A 15,972-nucleotide genomic window follows, 5' to 3' on the forward strand; every position below is an offset into this window, starting at 1 on the left:
GTGTAAGTGAATCAAACTTTGAAGGTTGTGTTTGTTCGATTAGAAGAAATAATAAGAGATAACGTGTGGGATGCTAGAATGTTGATGATCGAAGATGAGCATGGTGTACAAGAAGGTGATGGTAGGATACATATAATGGTGGATGTGGGTTTAATTTACTGGCCGAACAAGGACAGGAAATAGCAGCGGTTTTAGTGAGATTTTGCAGTAATAACGAGTTCGATCTCTAGCAGTCTCCGATATGACCGTGTAGTATTTATTGGGTTTAACCGAATAGTAGTATGGGTGTAGCATAGTGATCGGATGGGGTGTTTTGGCTTTGGTTTGATGCAGTAACAATGTCGAGTTCACAAGAGGGTGTTTTGATCTAATGGTTTTACAAATAGAAAGTTAAAAGTGGTGATGAGTTGGGGTTGCATAACAGGAACACACGACAATGGATTCATGGTTGTGAGGTGGTGTAGCGATGAGGATGTTTGTGATCGGGCATCAATCATAATAAGCAGTTAGCAGGTTCCCATCGAAGTAAGACAGAAACGAATAGCGTGCAATAGTCATTTGGTTATTATGGTGTTAGAATGGTGGTTGGCCGTGGTTCATGATGATGTTAGAGACCAAAGGTGGTAGCAGGTTAAATCTTAGGTGATATGTGTATGTGATCTATATGTATATATTACACACACACACACACACACACACACATATATATATATAGTGGTAGGATCAAGAGGGAAGTAACCATTCGAGGGGAAGCAAAAACTTTTTTTCTTTTTCGTTTTTTGAAAAAACTTTGTTCACGAACATTATAGATGAGATGAATATATTAACATTTAGTAGAGACACTTTGTGATAAATGTTTTTATTTTGGCGGGAAAACGCTCAAAGAAGTAATATATAACAATTATCGTGTTTTTCGAGCGTATTTTGAGGTTTTAGCTATTGGGGTTTAGATATTAGGGTTTAGATATTAGGGTTTATAGGGTTTAGATATTGGGGTTTAGAAATTTAGGGTTTAGGGTTTAGATTTACGGTTTAGATCTAGGATTTAGATTGAGTTTTTAACACGAACGGTTTAGAGTTTAGGGTTTGGTGTTTTGGGTTTATGGAATAAACCCAAAACACCAAACCCTAAACCCTAAATCCTAAACTCTAAATCGGGCTAAATTTTACTTCACAAAACATGAAAAAAAACGTTCATATTCTTCACGAACAATATTATCTTGAATGTTATTTTTGTCGATCGTTTTCCCGCCTAAATAATAACATTCATCAGGAAGTGTCTCTTCTAAATGTTCATATTTTCGTGTGATCTTGATGCCCGAAAAAAAAATTCAAAAAAAACGAAAAAAAAATTTTGCTTCCCCCCGCTTCCCCCCGATTGGTTACTTCCCCATTGATCGTGCCCCTATATATATATATATATATATATATATATATATATATATATATATATATATATATATATATATATATATATATATATATATATATATATATATATATATTAAATATGTCAATAATTTTGTTAGTGGAGAAAGAACGAACCACACATAGTAACCAATCAAAATATCAATTACACACAGTGCACAATAATGAAGCAGCCTAAACTTTGGATTCTAATAGTCGACATAATATCACAAGTAAAATAGATGTAATAACAATTCAATCCGCGCAATATCTTACCGTTACATATTATATTTAATATTATTAGTTAATAAATATATTAATAATAATAATATAGTTAATATTAATGATAATAATTATAATAATAATAATATTAATAATAATGATAATAATAATTATTAATGATAGTAATTATTAATAATTGTGTTAATAATGATAATAATAATATTAATATAACAAGTTAATATTAATACATAATTATTTACATAGAATGAGATATTATAAATTTCTATATGTAATATTTCTAAATTATTTATATTACAATATTAATTCCACAATTACATCATATAATATTTCAATTTATATTTCAAATTATTATCTATATGTATATATATTTAAATATATACATATCTATTTATAAACGGTAGTTCGTGAATCGTCGAGAACAGTCGAAGGTCAATTGAATATATGAAACAGTTCAAAATTTCTGAGACTCAACATTACAGACTTTGTTTATCGTGTCGAAATTATATAAAGATTAAGTTTAAATTTGGTCGGAAATTTCCGGGTCATCACAGTACCTACCCGTTAAAGAAATTTCGTCCCGAAATTTGAATGAGGCGGTCATGGCTAACAATAAAAATGTTTTCATGACTTATATAAGTTGGAAATTAGGGTTTTATCATCATTGAGTAATATGGATAAAACAATCCGCTTATGTGAAGAGTACGAGTGAAACTATCGCAAAAGAGTGAAATGAATGAAATAAATATTCGTCATAACTTTTGACGTAGTCACGTTTGAATTCTGAAATTCAAGGGATTTAAAGAAAATCTTCGAAATCTAAAAGATTTGATTTTTCGGCGAATAGGGAAATTAAGATCTCTATAATTAAATACGGTGATCTGCCTCAATTATTCTGTCTGATATTTCCATTATAAATTAAACTCTTCCGTTTCATTATTCTCACCATTCCTATACTTTTTTTTTCTTAATTCATACATCCAAAAGATTTGTGAAAAATGTTTAATCCTATTCTAATCCTTGATATTTTCATAATTATCATTTCTGTCATCCTTCTTTTAAATCTTCCACCAAGGAAATCTGTTTACCTCTACTATTACCTTGGGGTGATACTATTCTTAATTCTACTGTGTCTTTATATTGCTATTCATATTAATATCCACGGTTTGTAACATCCGCGTTGTTATTGGGTTTTATATTTTCTCTTATATTTTGGAGCTCTTTGCCTTTTTATTCTTTTCTCGACCTCTAATAAAGCCAGTAATGGTCCAGAATTCGTAAGTATGGAGTTTTGAATGAATTTAATGTTCTAAACAAAAAAGAATGTAATAGCACGATTTGATTTGTCAAATTACTCGAATTACTGAGAATATAACTATCAAGAAAATACGTTCTTGATATGTTTGGAGATGAGGTAGAATGTAAGAGTTGTGTAACATGGCACATAATGATGTTATGATCTGTGAATCATCAAGTTTCATCAGAAACTCAGCATGACTTACTGTAATATAATCACATTAATCAAGTGTCATTATATTATACTAACTCATGCATCAATTCCCAACACTACTTCAAAATCATTCATACTTCAAACTCTAAGTTTTCAGAGATTTAGAAACTAAACAGTTTTCTTTTATGATATAACACAGATAGAGTGGAGAGATAATTAATATCGGACAAGAATATTTATGAAGGTATCTTCAAAAATATTGAGGATATTTACAATGAAAGATACGATCATATCTTATAATTCTACAATCAAAATGTGACGAAGAAATTCATTCACAATGATTTAGAACAATTACGGAACAAGGCATTCGCTAAAGATTTCATCAGAAATAGAATCATCTGAATTCTTTATGTACAAGTTTAGTCCTTGTGATTTGTTCAGAGTCTCCTTCATGGTTTGCTCAATCTGTTTTCCAGTTTCAAAATCTTTGAGCTTTTTCAACACACTATTCTTTATTATCAAACTTTTGACTGTTAAGGCAGTCTTCAGTTTTCACTGCTTAATCAGCTTTTTCAAAACTCAGAAAAAATGATTCATAGACTAAAGCGCTTTTCAGAAATTCAGAATTGAGGTTCGTAAATCCAGGAGATAGAAGTTATGTATATATATATATATATATATATATATATATATATATATATATATATATATATATATATATATATATATATATATAATTGTTGTCGTAGAATCGCTGAGAAATTCGAGATTTTCGATTGATGCCTCCCGGTACTTGGTATGATAATTATCGTTACCAGATGCCGATGAGTTCATGATAAGACTTCAATAGATAAATATAGTAATTTGTCGGAGAGTTTTAAGCCAAGGAGCAACGAGGTTGCTGGTACGTCTGCTGGTAATATGGTGGAAGATAAAAAGTTCTCCGGTAACAATAAAAGAGCACGCATATATATCAAGATTATAATAAGGTTGTTTCGAACGAAATGTCGAAGTTGACTTGCTGGAGCTGTGACAAAACTGGCTATCTCGAACAGGAGTTGCAAGGTTATTTTCGGTAATAATAACACTAGAGGAATTAGCACAGCTACGGTTTAAACGTTTACTCAGTTTCTGGGAGTTTTTTTCAGGTGCATAACTATATGCATAAATCTTTCTCCTCGGAGATGAAGTGCGGTTGATTCATCCTCTCGATTGAGGTGTTTTCAAGAATCATGAAAGGTTTGAACGCAGATTGTAGTCATCAAGATACAAATGAGGTTTAAGATGAAATCAAGTGGCAAACTTGAAGAATTGTTTAGTTTCATATGTTATAATCAGTATTTTAATTTATTTTAATTGTCCAATGTTAGTAGTCCATAGTTGATAGTCCTCAGTTAACAGTCCAATAATTCATATATAGTTTAATATATAATATTCGAATTAATTAACACATGTCGTGACCCATTATATACATGTCTCATACTCGATCACAACACAAAGTATATATATTATTTAAGAATCAACCTCAACCCTGTATAGCGAACTCGAGCATTACAGCATATAGAGTTTCTATGGTTATTCCAAATAATATATATAGATGCGTCGATATGATATGTCAAAACCTTGTATACGTGTCCCGATATTTAAAGTGCGTAAAATAAATAACAGAATTTAAATGACGATAAATAAAATTGCGAGAATATAATTTGTGATAATTAAAATGTAATCAGTTAGCTAGGTACAGTTAGCTAGGATTTTGTTAGCGTGACTTCTTAACAAAATTTCTCATAGTTAATTTGTTTGTTTCTAACAAATTTTATTTTGTCAAATGTTTTCTTCATTATGCCACTTGTTGGATTCTGATGAGTCAAAATCTAAGTATGAAATTGAATGAAAATGGTTATTCTGCAGTGAACGGGTACGTATATCTGTGGATGTAAGTAGGATAGTAAATGACTGTTGAATCAGATTCGAAGAATGTACAGTGTAACTTATTAATGTGAAATCTAAATATTCCTCGGGTATTACCTACCCGTTAAAATACTTTCACCATTAACAGTTTGTACAAAAGAATTTTTAATTACAATCTTTATGAAAACATATATACATATATATTTTCTTCAGATGTAATCATGGATTTAAGGAGTCAATATTATATTAGACTCATTTGCTTTTTGGTTTGAGCTAGAATAAGTAATCTCTAAAACTATTAGGAACCACATATTCTTCACAGAATATTTCTTCAATGAAGTTATGGATCAATACTTCATCATTCATTATTGTTGGTACTCCTTGGTATCTATGGTGCGTATGACGTTGATGCTCGAGTTACAGATTGTGATGTTGAGGTTTGAGATGTTGAAACTTAGGTTGTTGGTGGTACTGGTGTGAATGTTGATGTTGTAGACGTAAGTCTATCTTCCAAATTGCGTACTGTACTTTCCAGAGACTCCATTCTTTCTTCAAACCTAGCATGAAGCTCCCTGACTTCTTCTACAAATCCTACCTGATTAGTAGTCGGGAATAGAGGTTGAATCACCAACATAACTCTATGAATGCGTTCTTTGAGGCGGAATATTCTGGCAAAGAGTGTAAAAATGGTATTGCGGATTGGTTGACCGGTGTGCGCGTCAAGTTCTCCGATGTCGGGAGGTAATTTGGTTCGCGGTAGGGTTCTCCCTCTTCATTTCTCCAGCGAGTGAGTATGTCTCGAACCCATCCCCATCTCCTCCAGAAAGAAGTGCAGTCAACTAGTTGGGGCACTTCAGTCACACTACTTTCAGAGTCTTCAGAATTCTCTTCGGAATTATATGAATTTGAATTTGGTACAGGATCTATCTGACACGATCAGCTAAAGGATTGTCAATATGAAATGATTTTTGGATTCGGATGATATTCTAATTACATAGGATATCTATATATAGTCCAAAAAGATTCCGTAGATCACGGAGGAACTTTCAGAAGCTGTCGGGCAAAGTTTACAGTAACAAATACGTTAAGATATGAATTAGCAGATACGCTAAGATATGAATTTTGTCTATACACTATTCATGCAGTCAATGCAGTAAGATGTGTCTAGACTAAGAATGATGAACAAATAATTTTCGACACGAAATGATAAGCAAAACTTTTGACATGCAGACACGGTCGAAGTCCAGACCCACTAATGTATCTATACAACTATCAGTTAGACACACTAATGCAAGACCTGGTTCGCTAAGACCACCGCTCTGATACCACATGAAGTGACCCGTCCTAATCCATAAGGACGAATACAATAACATATGATTACATTGCGAGGTATTTGACCTCTAAATGATACATTTTACAAACATTGCATTCGTTTTTAAAAGACAAACTTTCATTTCATCGAAAGTTAATCAGGCATGCATACCATTTCCTAATATATCAATCTATCAATGACTTCTTATCAATCTTGATGAACTTAATGAATCGAATGCAACATCTTTTGAAATATGCCATGAATGACTCCAAGTAATATCTTTAAAATGAGCAAATGCACAGCGTAAGATTTCCTTAATACCTGAGAATAAACATGCTTTAAAGTGTCAACCAAAAGGTTGGTGAGTTCATTAGTTTATCATAATCAATCATTTCCAATTAGGGGTACTGTTCCCTAATTCTTAGGTTACCAAGCTAAAGGGGGCATATTCGATTTTGATCATTCAACCATAGAATGTAGTTTCAATTACTTGTGTCTATTTCGTCAAACATTTATAAAACAGCGCATGTATTCTCAGTCTCAAAAATATATATTGCAAAAGCATTTAAAAAGGGAGCAAATGAAACTCACAATACTGTATTTTGTAGTAAAAATACACATGAAGACATTGAACAACTGAACAATGCAGGGTTGGCCTCGGATTCACGAACCTATATTAATTATATATATTAAAACATATAATCGTAATCAAATAAGTTTATGTTTTATTATTAATTGTTATGTTAGTAACTTGTATGTTTCATTAATAACTAAATTAACTATACCTTATTTTATATACATTAGATAAATAATTAGTATTTATTACGAAAATATTAATGTTGTTACGTGATATGTTTTAAATATATTCTCATGTAGTTATTTATTTGGTAAAATAATATCAGTAATAATAAATAAAAATTTGTATCTTTTTATGATAATAATAATAATACTAAAAGTAATTAGATTTAGTAATGATACTGATATTAATAGCTTTTATGATAATACTAATAATAAAAGTAATGTTAGTAATAAAAGATAATAATGATAAGATAAAATGTTAGTTTTCATAAAAATAATATTTTAATTAATAATGGTACTTTTAATAAAACTGATGATTTTAATAGAAATTTTAATAGTCATATTAGTCACAATAATACTACATATTTTAATAGTAATAATAACAATGATAATAATATTAATTATACTAAAAATCTTATTTCTAATATTAGTAATAATAATAATTACTTAATAACAATCAATAACAAGTAATAAAAATAATAATAATAATAATAATGAAATAATAATAATAAGAGTATTAGTAATAACTACCTCAAAGGAGTAGCCCTTAAAAAATGCCCAAGTCCGGGTTTGAACCCGCGACGTCCCGCTAACCCGATACATCCTTAACCAAATTTATTATTATCGTTATTTCACATATCATTAACGAATCATAATCATCATCAATGTGATCATAATCATAACGGAATCCGTTCATCATCATACGCGACCTTTTAATCATTTTAATCAACACAATTCGTATATCACCATCATCATCTTAATATCCATCTAAACTTAGTCATTATATAACAATTCGATCCTAGTTTCAATCATCTCATGATCATCTTATATCATGTTCATACTCATCATCATGCTTCGGTTATCATTATCGTCATCGAATTATGTTATCAACCACCATAAGTATTTAACATCATAATCATTAACCTATTATCAAAATGTTATGGTCATAGTTTGCGGATGTTAGTTGTAGTAGACATGGTAACGAATTTTAACATGCATAATCTCTATTATGCTCTGGTCCAGTTACACTTTGGTCCAACCACAACATAGCGGCCCATTTAACAGCCCAACAGCAGAGAACTCATGGCCCATAATTCCCTTACAAGTCCAAACCATGAAATAGAATAAGCCCGATCACGTAATGAAAAGAAAACAGTTGTTAACACATCATTGTCACGTACTGTTTAATCATTATCAATCCCACGTTTTTTTTTCTCTTTTTTTTTGTTCCTTTTTGTCATAAAAGTCGACAGGTAGGTCTAGCTTTACAGCTATTGGAGCTATCATCACCCAACTCTAATTATTATCAAAGTTTACGTCCCTATCCACACCATCAATTAATATCTTCGTCTCAGCAGCAAAATGAAAACGAGTAACAGGATGATGATAATGATCGATAGTAGTTTCAAGTGGTTGTTCGGTTTTGAAATAGAAGAAACAGAATCAGGTAGTAGCAACCATGCATTTAATGGTGTTGGGTTTCGATTGAAAGTTCCGAATAGAATAGCAGTCGCAATCGGTACGAGGTCAAACAGAAAATAAAATAAAAAAATAAATATAGGTTTATGGATGAACGTTTGTCTTCAATTTAATACACAGAAACAAGTATTAATTATTAAGAATCAAAGGTGATTGGGTTGAGTGATAAGCAAATGGGTTCATGATGGTTTTGAGGTGATCGAACAATGTCAAAAGAAACGGAAACTTACGTAATTTGCAGCAATCATGATGGATTGTGATGATTCGTAAAATAAGAAAAGAGATAGTAGTCGCAGCAACAAAGGATAATTGTTGAAGGTAATCGATCAAGTTATAGTGTAAGTGAATCGAACTTTGAAGGTTGTGTTTGTTCGATTAGAAGAAATAATAACAGATAACGTGTGGGATGCTAGAATGATGATGATCGAAGATGAGCATGGTGAACAAGAAGGTGATGGTAGGATATATATAATGGTGGATGTGGGTTTAATTCACTGGCCGAACAAGGACAGGAAATAGCAGCGGTTTTAGTGAGATTTTGCAGTAATAACGAGTTCGATCTCTAGCAGTCTCCGATATGACCGTGTAGTATTTATTGGGTTTAACCGAATAGTAGTATGGTTGTAGCATAGTGATCGGATGGGGTGTTTTGGCTTTGGTTTGATGCAGTGTCACACCCCCAAAATGGAACCGGGGGTAATATGTGACTAACCAATATCACAACACAAGTGTAAAGCGAGAACGACTCTATATGAGAAGTTTTAATTAAAAACCAATGTATTAACGTAGCGGAATGTATTAAGTCATTACAATTGAATCCTTAACAAAAATAAATGTAAACTAAATTGTTTTAATGCAATGATATAAATGATAAAATACGGACTCCAAAAGCAGCAAAGTCCAAATAGCACACAAAATCTTTAGCAATCTTCACCTGAGACAAAACATACTTAAAGTGTCAACCAAAATGGTTGAGTGAACAACATAGGTTTATAATAGTGTTTAGACCACAAGATTTAATTATAAAGTTTAATCAGTTCGGTAGTAGTGCTGAGGTGTATGATATCGAGACTAAACAAAGTTACCCCGTGATCACTTTATTCGTTCGTGTCGTTAAATCATTATTATGTAACCAAAGACCAGCGGTCAAATGGTTAGAGACATTGCTCTCAATATGCCTACTCACAATAACTAAGTTTGCATTTATACGTAGAAATTAACGATATCATGGCAGGGATTTAGCATGAATCAAAGCATGCAGCACAGTTTGAACTAATCAAAATAAAGTTTTCATGTACTTGTGTCTAAGCGTAAAACAGTTTAAAAGCAAGCATGTGTCTCACCCCAAAAGTTCAAAATAAGTAATAGAAACAGTTAAAAAGTGGGGCTATGAAGTTCACCTTAATAGCAAGTAGATATTCCATGCAAGTAGTAAGAATAGAGTGTAAGCGGAGATCTCAACCTAGAGATATAATGTTCAATTAATTAATGTCTAATAGACATAAAGCTTGTTTATTGATATAGCAAACTATATTAACAGTGACCGTTTTCGAGAAAAGTTGTATTTATATAAGTGATAATATACTTAGTGTACTTAAGTATAGATAAGTGTATAGGCTATACTAATAATAGTATTATTAATTACTTTAATAATCAACTATTATGTTACATGTATAAATATACCTATATAATACATACATATATATTCTTTATTTATTATTATACATGTATGTGTTCATAACTATATGATATATATATATATATATATATATATATATATATATATATATATATATATATATAAGTGTAAGATGATACATATATATACTTATTACTTTTATTATTATGTTTACTAACTTATATAACTTACACAATACACATTCATACATACATACACACGTACATATACATACATATATATACTCATACATATATACCTATGTATACATGTGCATATACACAAGCATATACCTACTTATACATATTTACATACATACGTATGCATGCATGCACGTATATCATCTTCATTATTACTACTACTTATTAATTTAACTCATGCACATGAAATCTTGACCTAATTATCATAACCTTAAACTAATAGCCTTAACATAAAATCATAAGTTTTTAACATAATAACTAGTAATCTTTTTAGCCATAATCAATTCTTAATCTTTATCTATTTTAATCTTCATAACAAAGATCATGATCATATCTTAACCCTAATCTTCTTTTTATCAATATTCATTCATAATCTTTTAATCTTGTAACCTAGCTTATTAACAACCATATCACTTTTTAATTTTTACAATCTTATTAATCATAACCTCCATTATCTTTTAACCTTAACATTACCCATCACAATATCATAATCTTCTTATTAACTTTACACATAAAATCATAAATTTCTTATGCATAATCATAACCTAACTCACAATCATAAACTTCATCTTATTATTAACTAGCTTGTCAACCAATAACCCTAATCACTATTAATTTTAACTTAGCAATTGTATTAACCAACAACATAATTCTTTTAATCATAACTTTCTTGCATAACTCATACTTTATTCATTACTTATTCTTAATACTTAACATAATACATATAACAATAAACATAAAAGATTGAACTAGGGTTATTAGGATACCTTAACAAGATTGAGAGTATGAATTGATGATGATGGTGTGTGAACAGGAACAGAAAACAGAAGCAGCAACAACGACCCAACACAAGGTCTGTTTGGGTCTTCTTGATCACGTTCTGCAACAGCAGCAAACCAGAAAAGAAACGCAGCAACAAGAGTGATTTGTAGGGCTGTTTGATCACGCAAGAACAGAAAAGAAAAGACAGCAAAACAACCAGAAACAATGAGTGATTTTTGGGCTGTAAAAAGTGTCGAATTATACAGATGAAATAGAAGTAACTTACTCGATCCTCCTGGGCTGTTTTGGACGACACAGAAGGCTGGAAAGGTGCTGTAACAGACGAATGCAAAAGCTGAATAGCAGGCAAATTGCAGGCTGATTTGTTGGTTGAATGTGTTGACTAAAAAGAGCTGGATGATGGATGTTCAGTCGACAATAAGGGAGGGAAACCAGGAGAGAATAGTCGACAGAAAAAGGCTGCAGGAGGATTTATTTAGTCGACAGAAACTGGAGGGATTTCTGGATAATCAGTCGACTTATTTTGCAGTTTAATTAGGGTGAATAACTTGGAAGATCATGAGGGTTTATATAGGTGTTGTTGGATTTCCTAATTAAACTAGGTTTGCTTGGTGATCAAGAATTGGAATTAGAGGTTAACTAGGATAGTGAACTTAGGGATCAAGTTTAATTTCCTAAAAAAAAACCCTACAGCCGATTTATATTTGATACTTATGATTTTTTTTTTTATTTTTTTTTTACGATTTTACTTATTTATTTATGTATTTTATATTTTTATTTTTATTATTATTATTATTATTATTATTATTATTATTATTATTATTAATTATATTAAGGGTACATTTTATTTTAATACATTTTATTTATTTATTTGTCCCTAACTTTTATTAATTTTAACTAAGTTCACATTAGTTATTATTAATTTTTAAAGGTTATAAATTACCACTTCTAATAATACAAGTAGCTTTATAAATATAATAACACAGAAGATACATAAACTTTACATTAACGAAAATATTGATCAAAAGTTAATATTTAATCAAATTTTATTAAATAAAGTTCATGAGTACAAGTAATCCTAATAATTGAACAGTTAAAACAGAAATGAAAATTGAGGGTCGTCATATGCAGCAACAGTGTCGAGTTCACAAGAGGGTGTTTTGATCTAATGGTTTTACAAATAGAAAGTTAAAAGTGGTGATGAGTTGGGGTTGCATAACAGGAACACACGACAATGGATTCATGGTGGTGAGGTGGTGTAGCGATGAGGATGTTTGTGATCGGGCAGCAATCATAACAAGCAGTTAGCAGGTTCCCATCGAAGTAAGACATAGACGAATAGCGTGCAACAGTCATTTGGTTATTATGGTGTTTGAATTGTGGTTGGCCGTGGTTCATGATGATGTTAGAGACCGAAGGTGGTAGCAGGTTAAATCTTAGGTGATATGTGATATGTGTATGTGATCTATATGTATATATATATATATATATATATATATATATATATATATATATATATATATATATATATATATATATATTAAATATGTCAATAATTTTGTTAGTGGAGAAAGAACGAACCACGCATAGTAACCAATCAAAATATCAATTACACACAGTGCACAATAATGAAGCAGCCTAAACTTTGAATTCTAATAGTCGACATAATATCACAAGTAAAATAGATGTAATAACAATTCAATCCGCACAATATCTTACCGTTACATATTATATTTAATATTATTAGTTAATAAATATATTAATATTATATTTAATATTATTAGTTAATAAATATATTAATAATAATAATATAGTTAATATTAATGATAATAATAATAATAATATTAATAATAATGATAATAATAATTATTAATGATAGTAATTATTAATAATTGTGTTAATAATGATAATAATAATATTAATATAACAAGTTAATATTAATACATAATTATTTACATAGAATGAGATATTATAAATTTCTATATGTAATATTTATAAATTATTTATATTACAATATTAATTCCACAATTACATCATATAATATTTCAATTTATATTTCAAATTATTATCTATATGTATATATATTTAAATATATACATATCTATTTATAAACGGTAGTTCGTGAATCGTCGAGAACAGTCGAAGGTCAATTGAATATATGAAACAGTTCAAAATTTCTGAGACTCAACATTACAGACTTTGTTTATCGTGTCGAAATTATATAAAGATTAAGTTTAAATTTGGTCGGAAATTTCCGGGTCATCACACATCATCACTACCTCAAGTATAGTAGGTAAACCTACTGGAAATGATGAGAAAATAACTTGAGCTTCAAAGGATCTTTGATGGCTTGAAAGTTCTTGAAGTAGAATCATGACACGAAAACAAGTTCAAGTAAGATTACTACTTGAATTAAGATATTTATAGTTATAGAAATCGAATCAAAGTTTGAATATGGATATAACCTTGAATTAGAAAGATAACCTACTGTAATTAACAAAGGTTTCTTGATCTTAGATGATTACTTGAAATGGATTTGAAAGCTTGGAAGTAGACTTGCAAACTTGAAAGTGTTTTTAAAGTGTTCTTGAGTAGTTGTTTTGTAGGTTGATCAAAGGTTGGATTTATGAGCTAGATTGATGTAGATTTTGATGAATATGATGAAGAACACTTAGAACATCATCATAGAACAATAGAGAGATCAAATGGATGAAAGAAAATTGAAAAATGCAAGTGTGTGGGTGAGTGAAGAAAACGTGAATGAGCTAGTCCATTTATGCAAGTTGTAATTTGATTTTTAGTGTAATAATTCATGCTAGTTGACAAATGATGGTTCCACATGTTTGTTGACTAAATGAGAGATGCTAAGAGCTGATCATTGAAGTGTATATACCAATAGTATATACATTTAGGAGCTGGGTATTGTACGAGTACGAATACGGTTGCATACGAGTAGAATTGTTGATGAAAATGAATGAGAATGTAATTGTAAGCATTTTTGTTAAGTAGAAGTCCTTTGATATGTGTCATGAAGTCTTTCAAAAGTATAATAATACATCATAATACACTACATGTATATGCATTTTAACTGAGTCGTTAAGTCATCGTTAGTCGTTACATGTACATGTTGTTTCGGAACCTTTAAGTTAACGATTTCGTTAAATGTAATTAATTCCATTGTTATTATATCTAATGAGATGTTAAATTGTTACATTATCATGATAACATGATGTACTAATATATCTTAATATGATATATAAATATTAAGACGTTATTACAACGATAATCATTACGTATAGATATCGTTTTGAATTTCTTAAGTTAGTAGTCTTGTTTTATGTGTAAAGTTCATTGTTAATATACATAATGAGATACTTAATTATCATTTCATCATGTTAAACATATATATATATATATATATATATATATATATATATATATATATATATATATATATATATAATATCATGTCATATACAAGTTATAACGTTCGTGAATCATCGGACAAACTGGGTGGTCAAACGTTAACACAAAATCCGTTTCAGTTAATCAAGTCTTAACAAGTTTGATTGCTTAACATGTTGGAAACATTTATTCATGTAAATATTAATCTTATATAATCATGGAAAAGTTCGGGTCACTACAACGTGCATATGGCATGCATTCTTTGGTGAGGCGGGTGCGAACAACGATGTTAATGTTTTAAATCAATCTTCGTTGTGCGATGACATAACGAATGGAATTGCGCCACATGCACCATTTATCGTAAACGGTAATGAATGCACCCATGGTTATTATTTACCGAATGACATTAATCCAGATTGGGCAACACTTATCAAGGCACCATCGTCTCCAACTAATGAGCCGCGTGCAAAATTTAAATTATATCAAGAAAGTGCACGTAAAGATGTCGAGAGAGCATTAGGTGTCCTTCAAGGTAGATTTTGGATTTTACAACAACTTGGACGATTACACAATTTGAACAAGAGGAGTCGGATTTTATATTGTTGTGTGCTATTGCACAAATTGATAGTACATGATAATGGGTACACAATTTCATGGCTCGAGGAAGAATTACTTACAACTGAAGGAAGTGCACCGAACTATGTAAGGAATCGAACTACAAGACAGGAACGTGCATAACCAACTTCAACACGATCTCACCGCACACATTTGGAGCCTTCCATCAAACTTTCGAAGTGAGAATAATTCGGATTTGATTAAGTAGTAATCGTATCATGAATTTAATTAAATGTAATTTTCTATTTTTAAGTCTTTTAATAAATTGTAATCGTTTTATTAATTTTTAATAGAAGTGTGTTTTATTATCTTAAATCAATGAAATATGGAGTAATATAACTAACACCAACATAAAAAAACTAATAAGAAATTTAAAATGGTAGGATCTAGCTTCTATAATCCCACCATTACACCAACACTACAACAAACTCAAAATCAATATGATACTATCATATTTATCACATCAATACTATACACAACCAAAACAACTATAACACCACATCAGATCATCACCATTAAAAATAGTCTAAGATAATTAGGTAAGTAAATAAAAAATTACTGCGTACATACAACGCACTTGCACAATTACCATAAATCACAACAAACATAAAGAAAATACATTAATTATTACTCCGTACTTTTACTTGTACAAATAAAAGCGTAACTCAACAACATCAGTAGTACATAACATAAT

General features: G+C 30.2%; 1 protein-coding gene across 1 annotated transcript; it reads left to right on the plus strand.

Annotated features, from left to right (window-relative positions):
• The first annotated feature begins 12,657 nt into the window (after nucleotides 1-12,657).
• Nucleotides 12,658-15,401, plus strand: LOC139864136 (uncharacterized). Its single transcript, XM_071852724.1, has 2 exons — nucleotides 12,658-12,676; nucleotides 14,890-15,401. Exons 1-2 carry the CDS (start codon nucleotides 12,658-12,660, stop codon nucleotides 15,399-15,401), a joined length of 531 nt encoding a protein of 176 aa, XP_071708825.1.
• The last annotated feature ends 571 nt before the right edge of the window (nucleotides 15,402-15,972 follow it).

Source organism: Rutidosis leptorrhynchoides, chromosome 8 (assembly GCF_046630445.1).
Source record: "Rutidosis leptorrhynchoides isolate AG116_Rl617_1_P2 chromosome 8, CSIRO_AGI_Rlap_v1, whole genome shotgun sequence".
Lineage (NCBI taxonomy): Eukaryota > Viridiplantae > Streptophyta > Magnoliopsida > Asterales > Asteraceae > Rutidosis > Rutidosis leptorrhynchoides.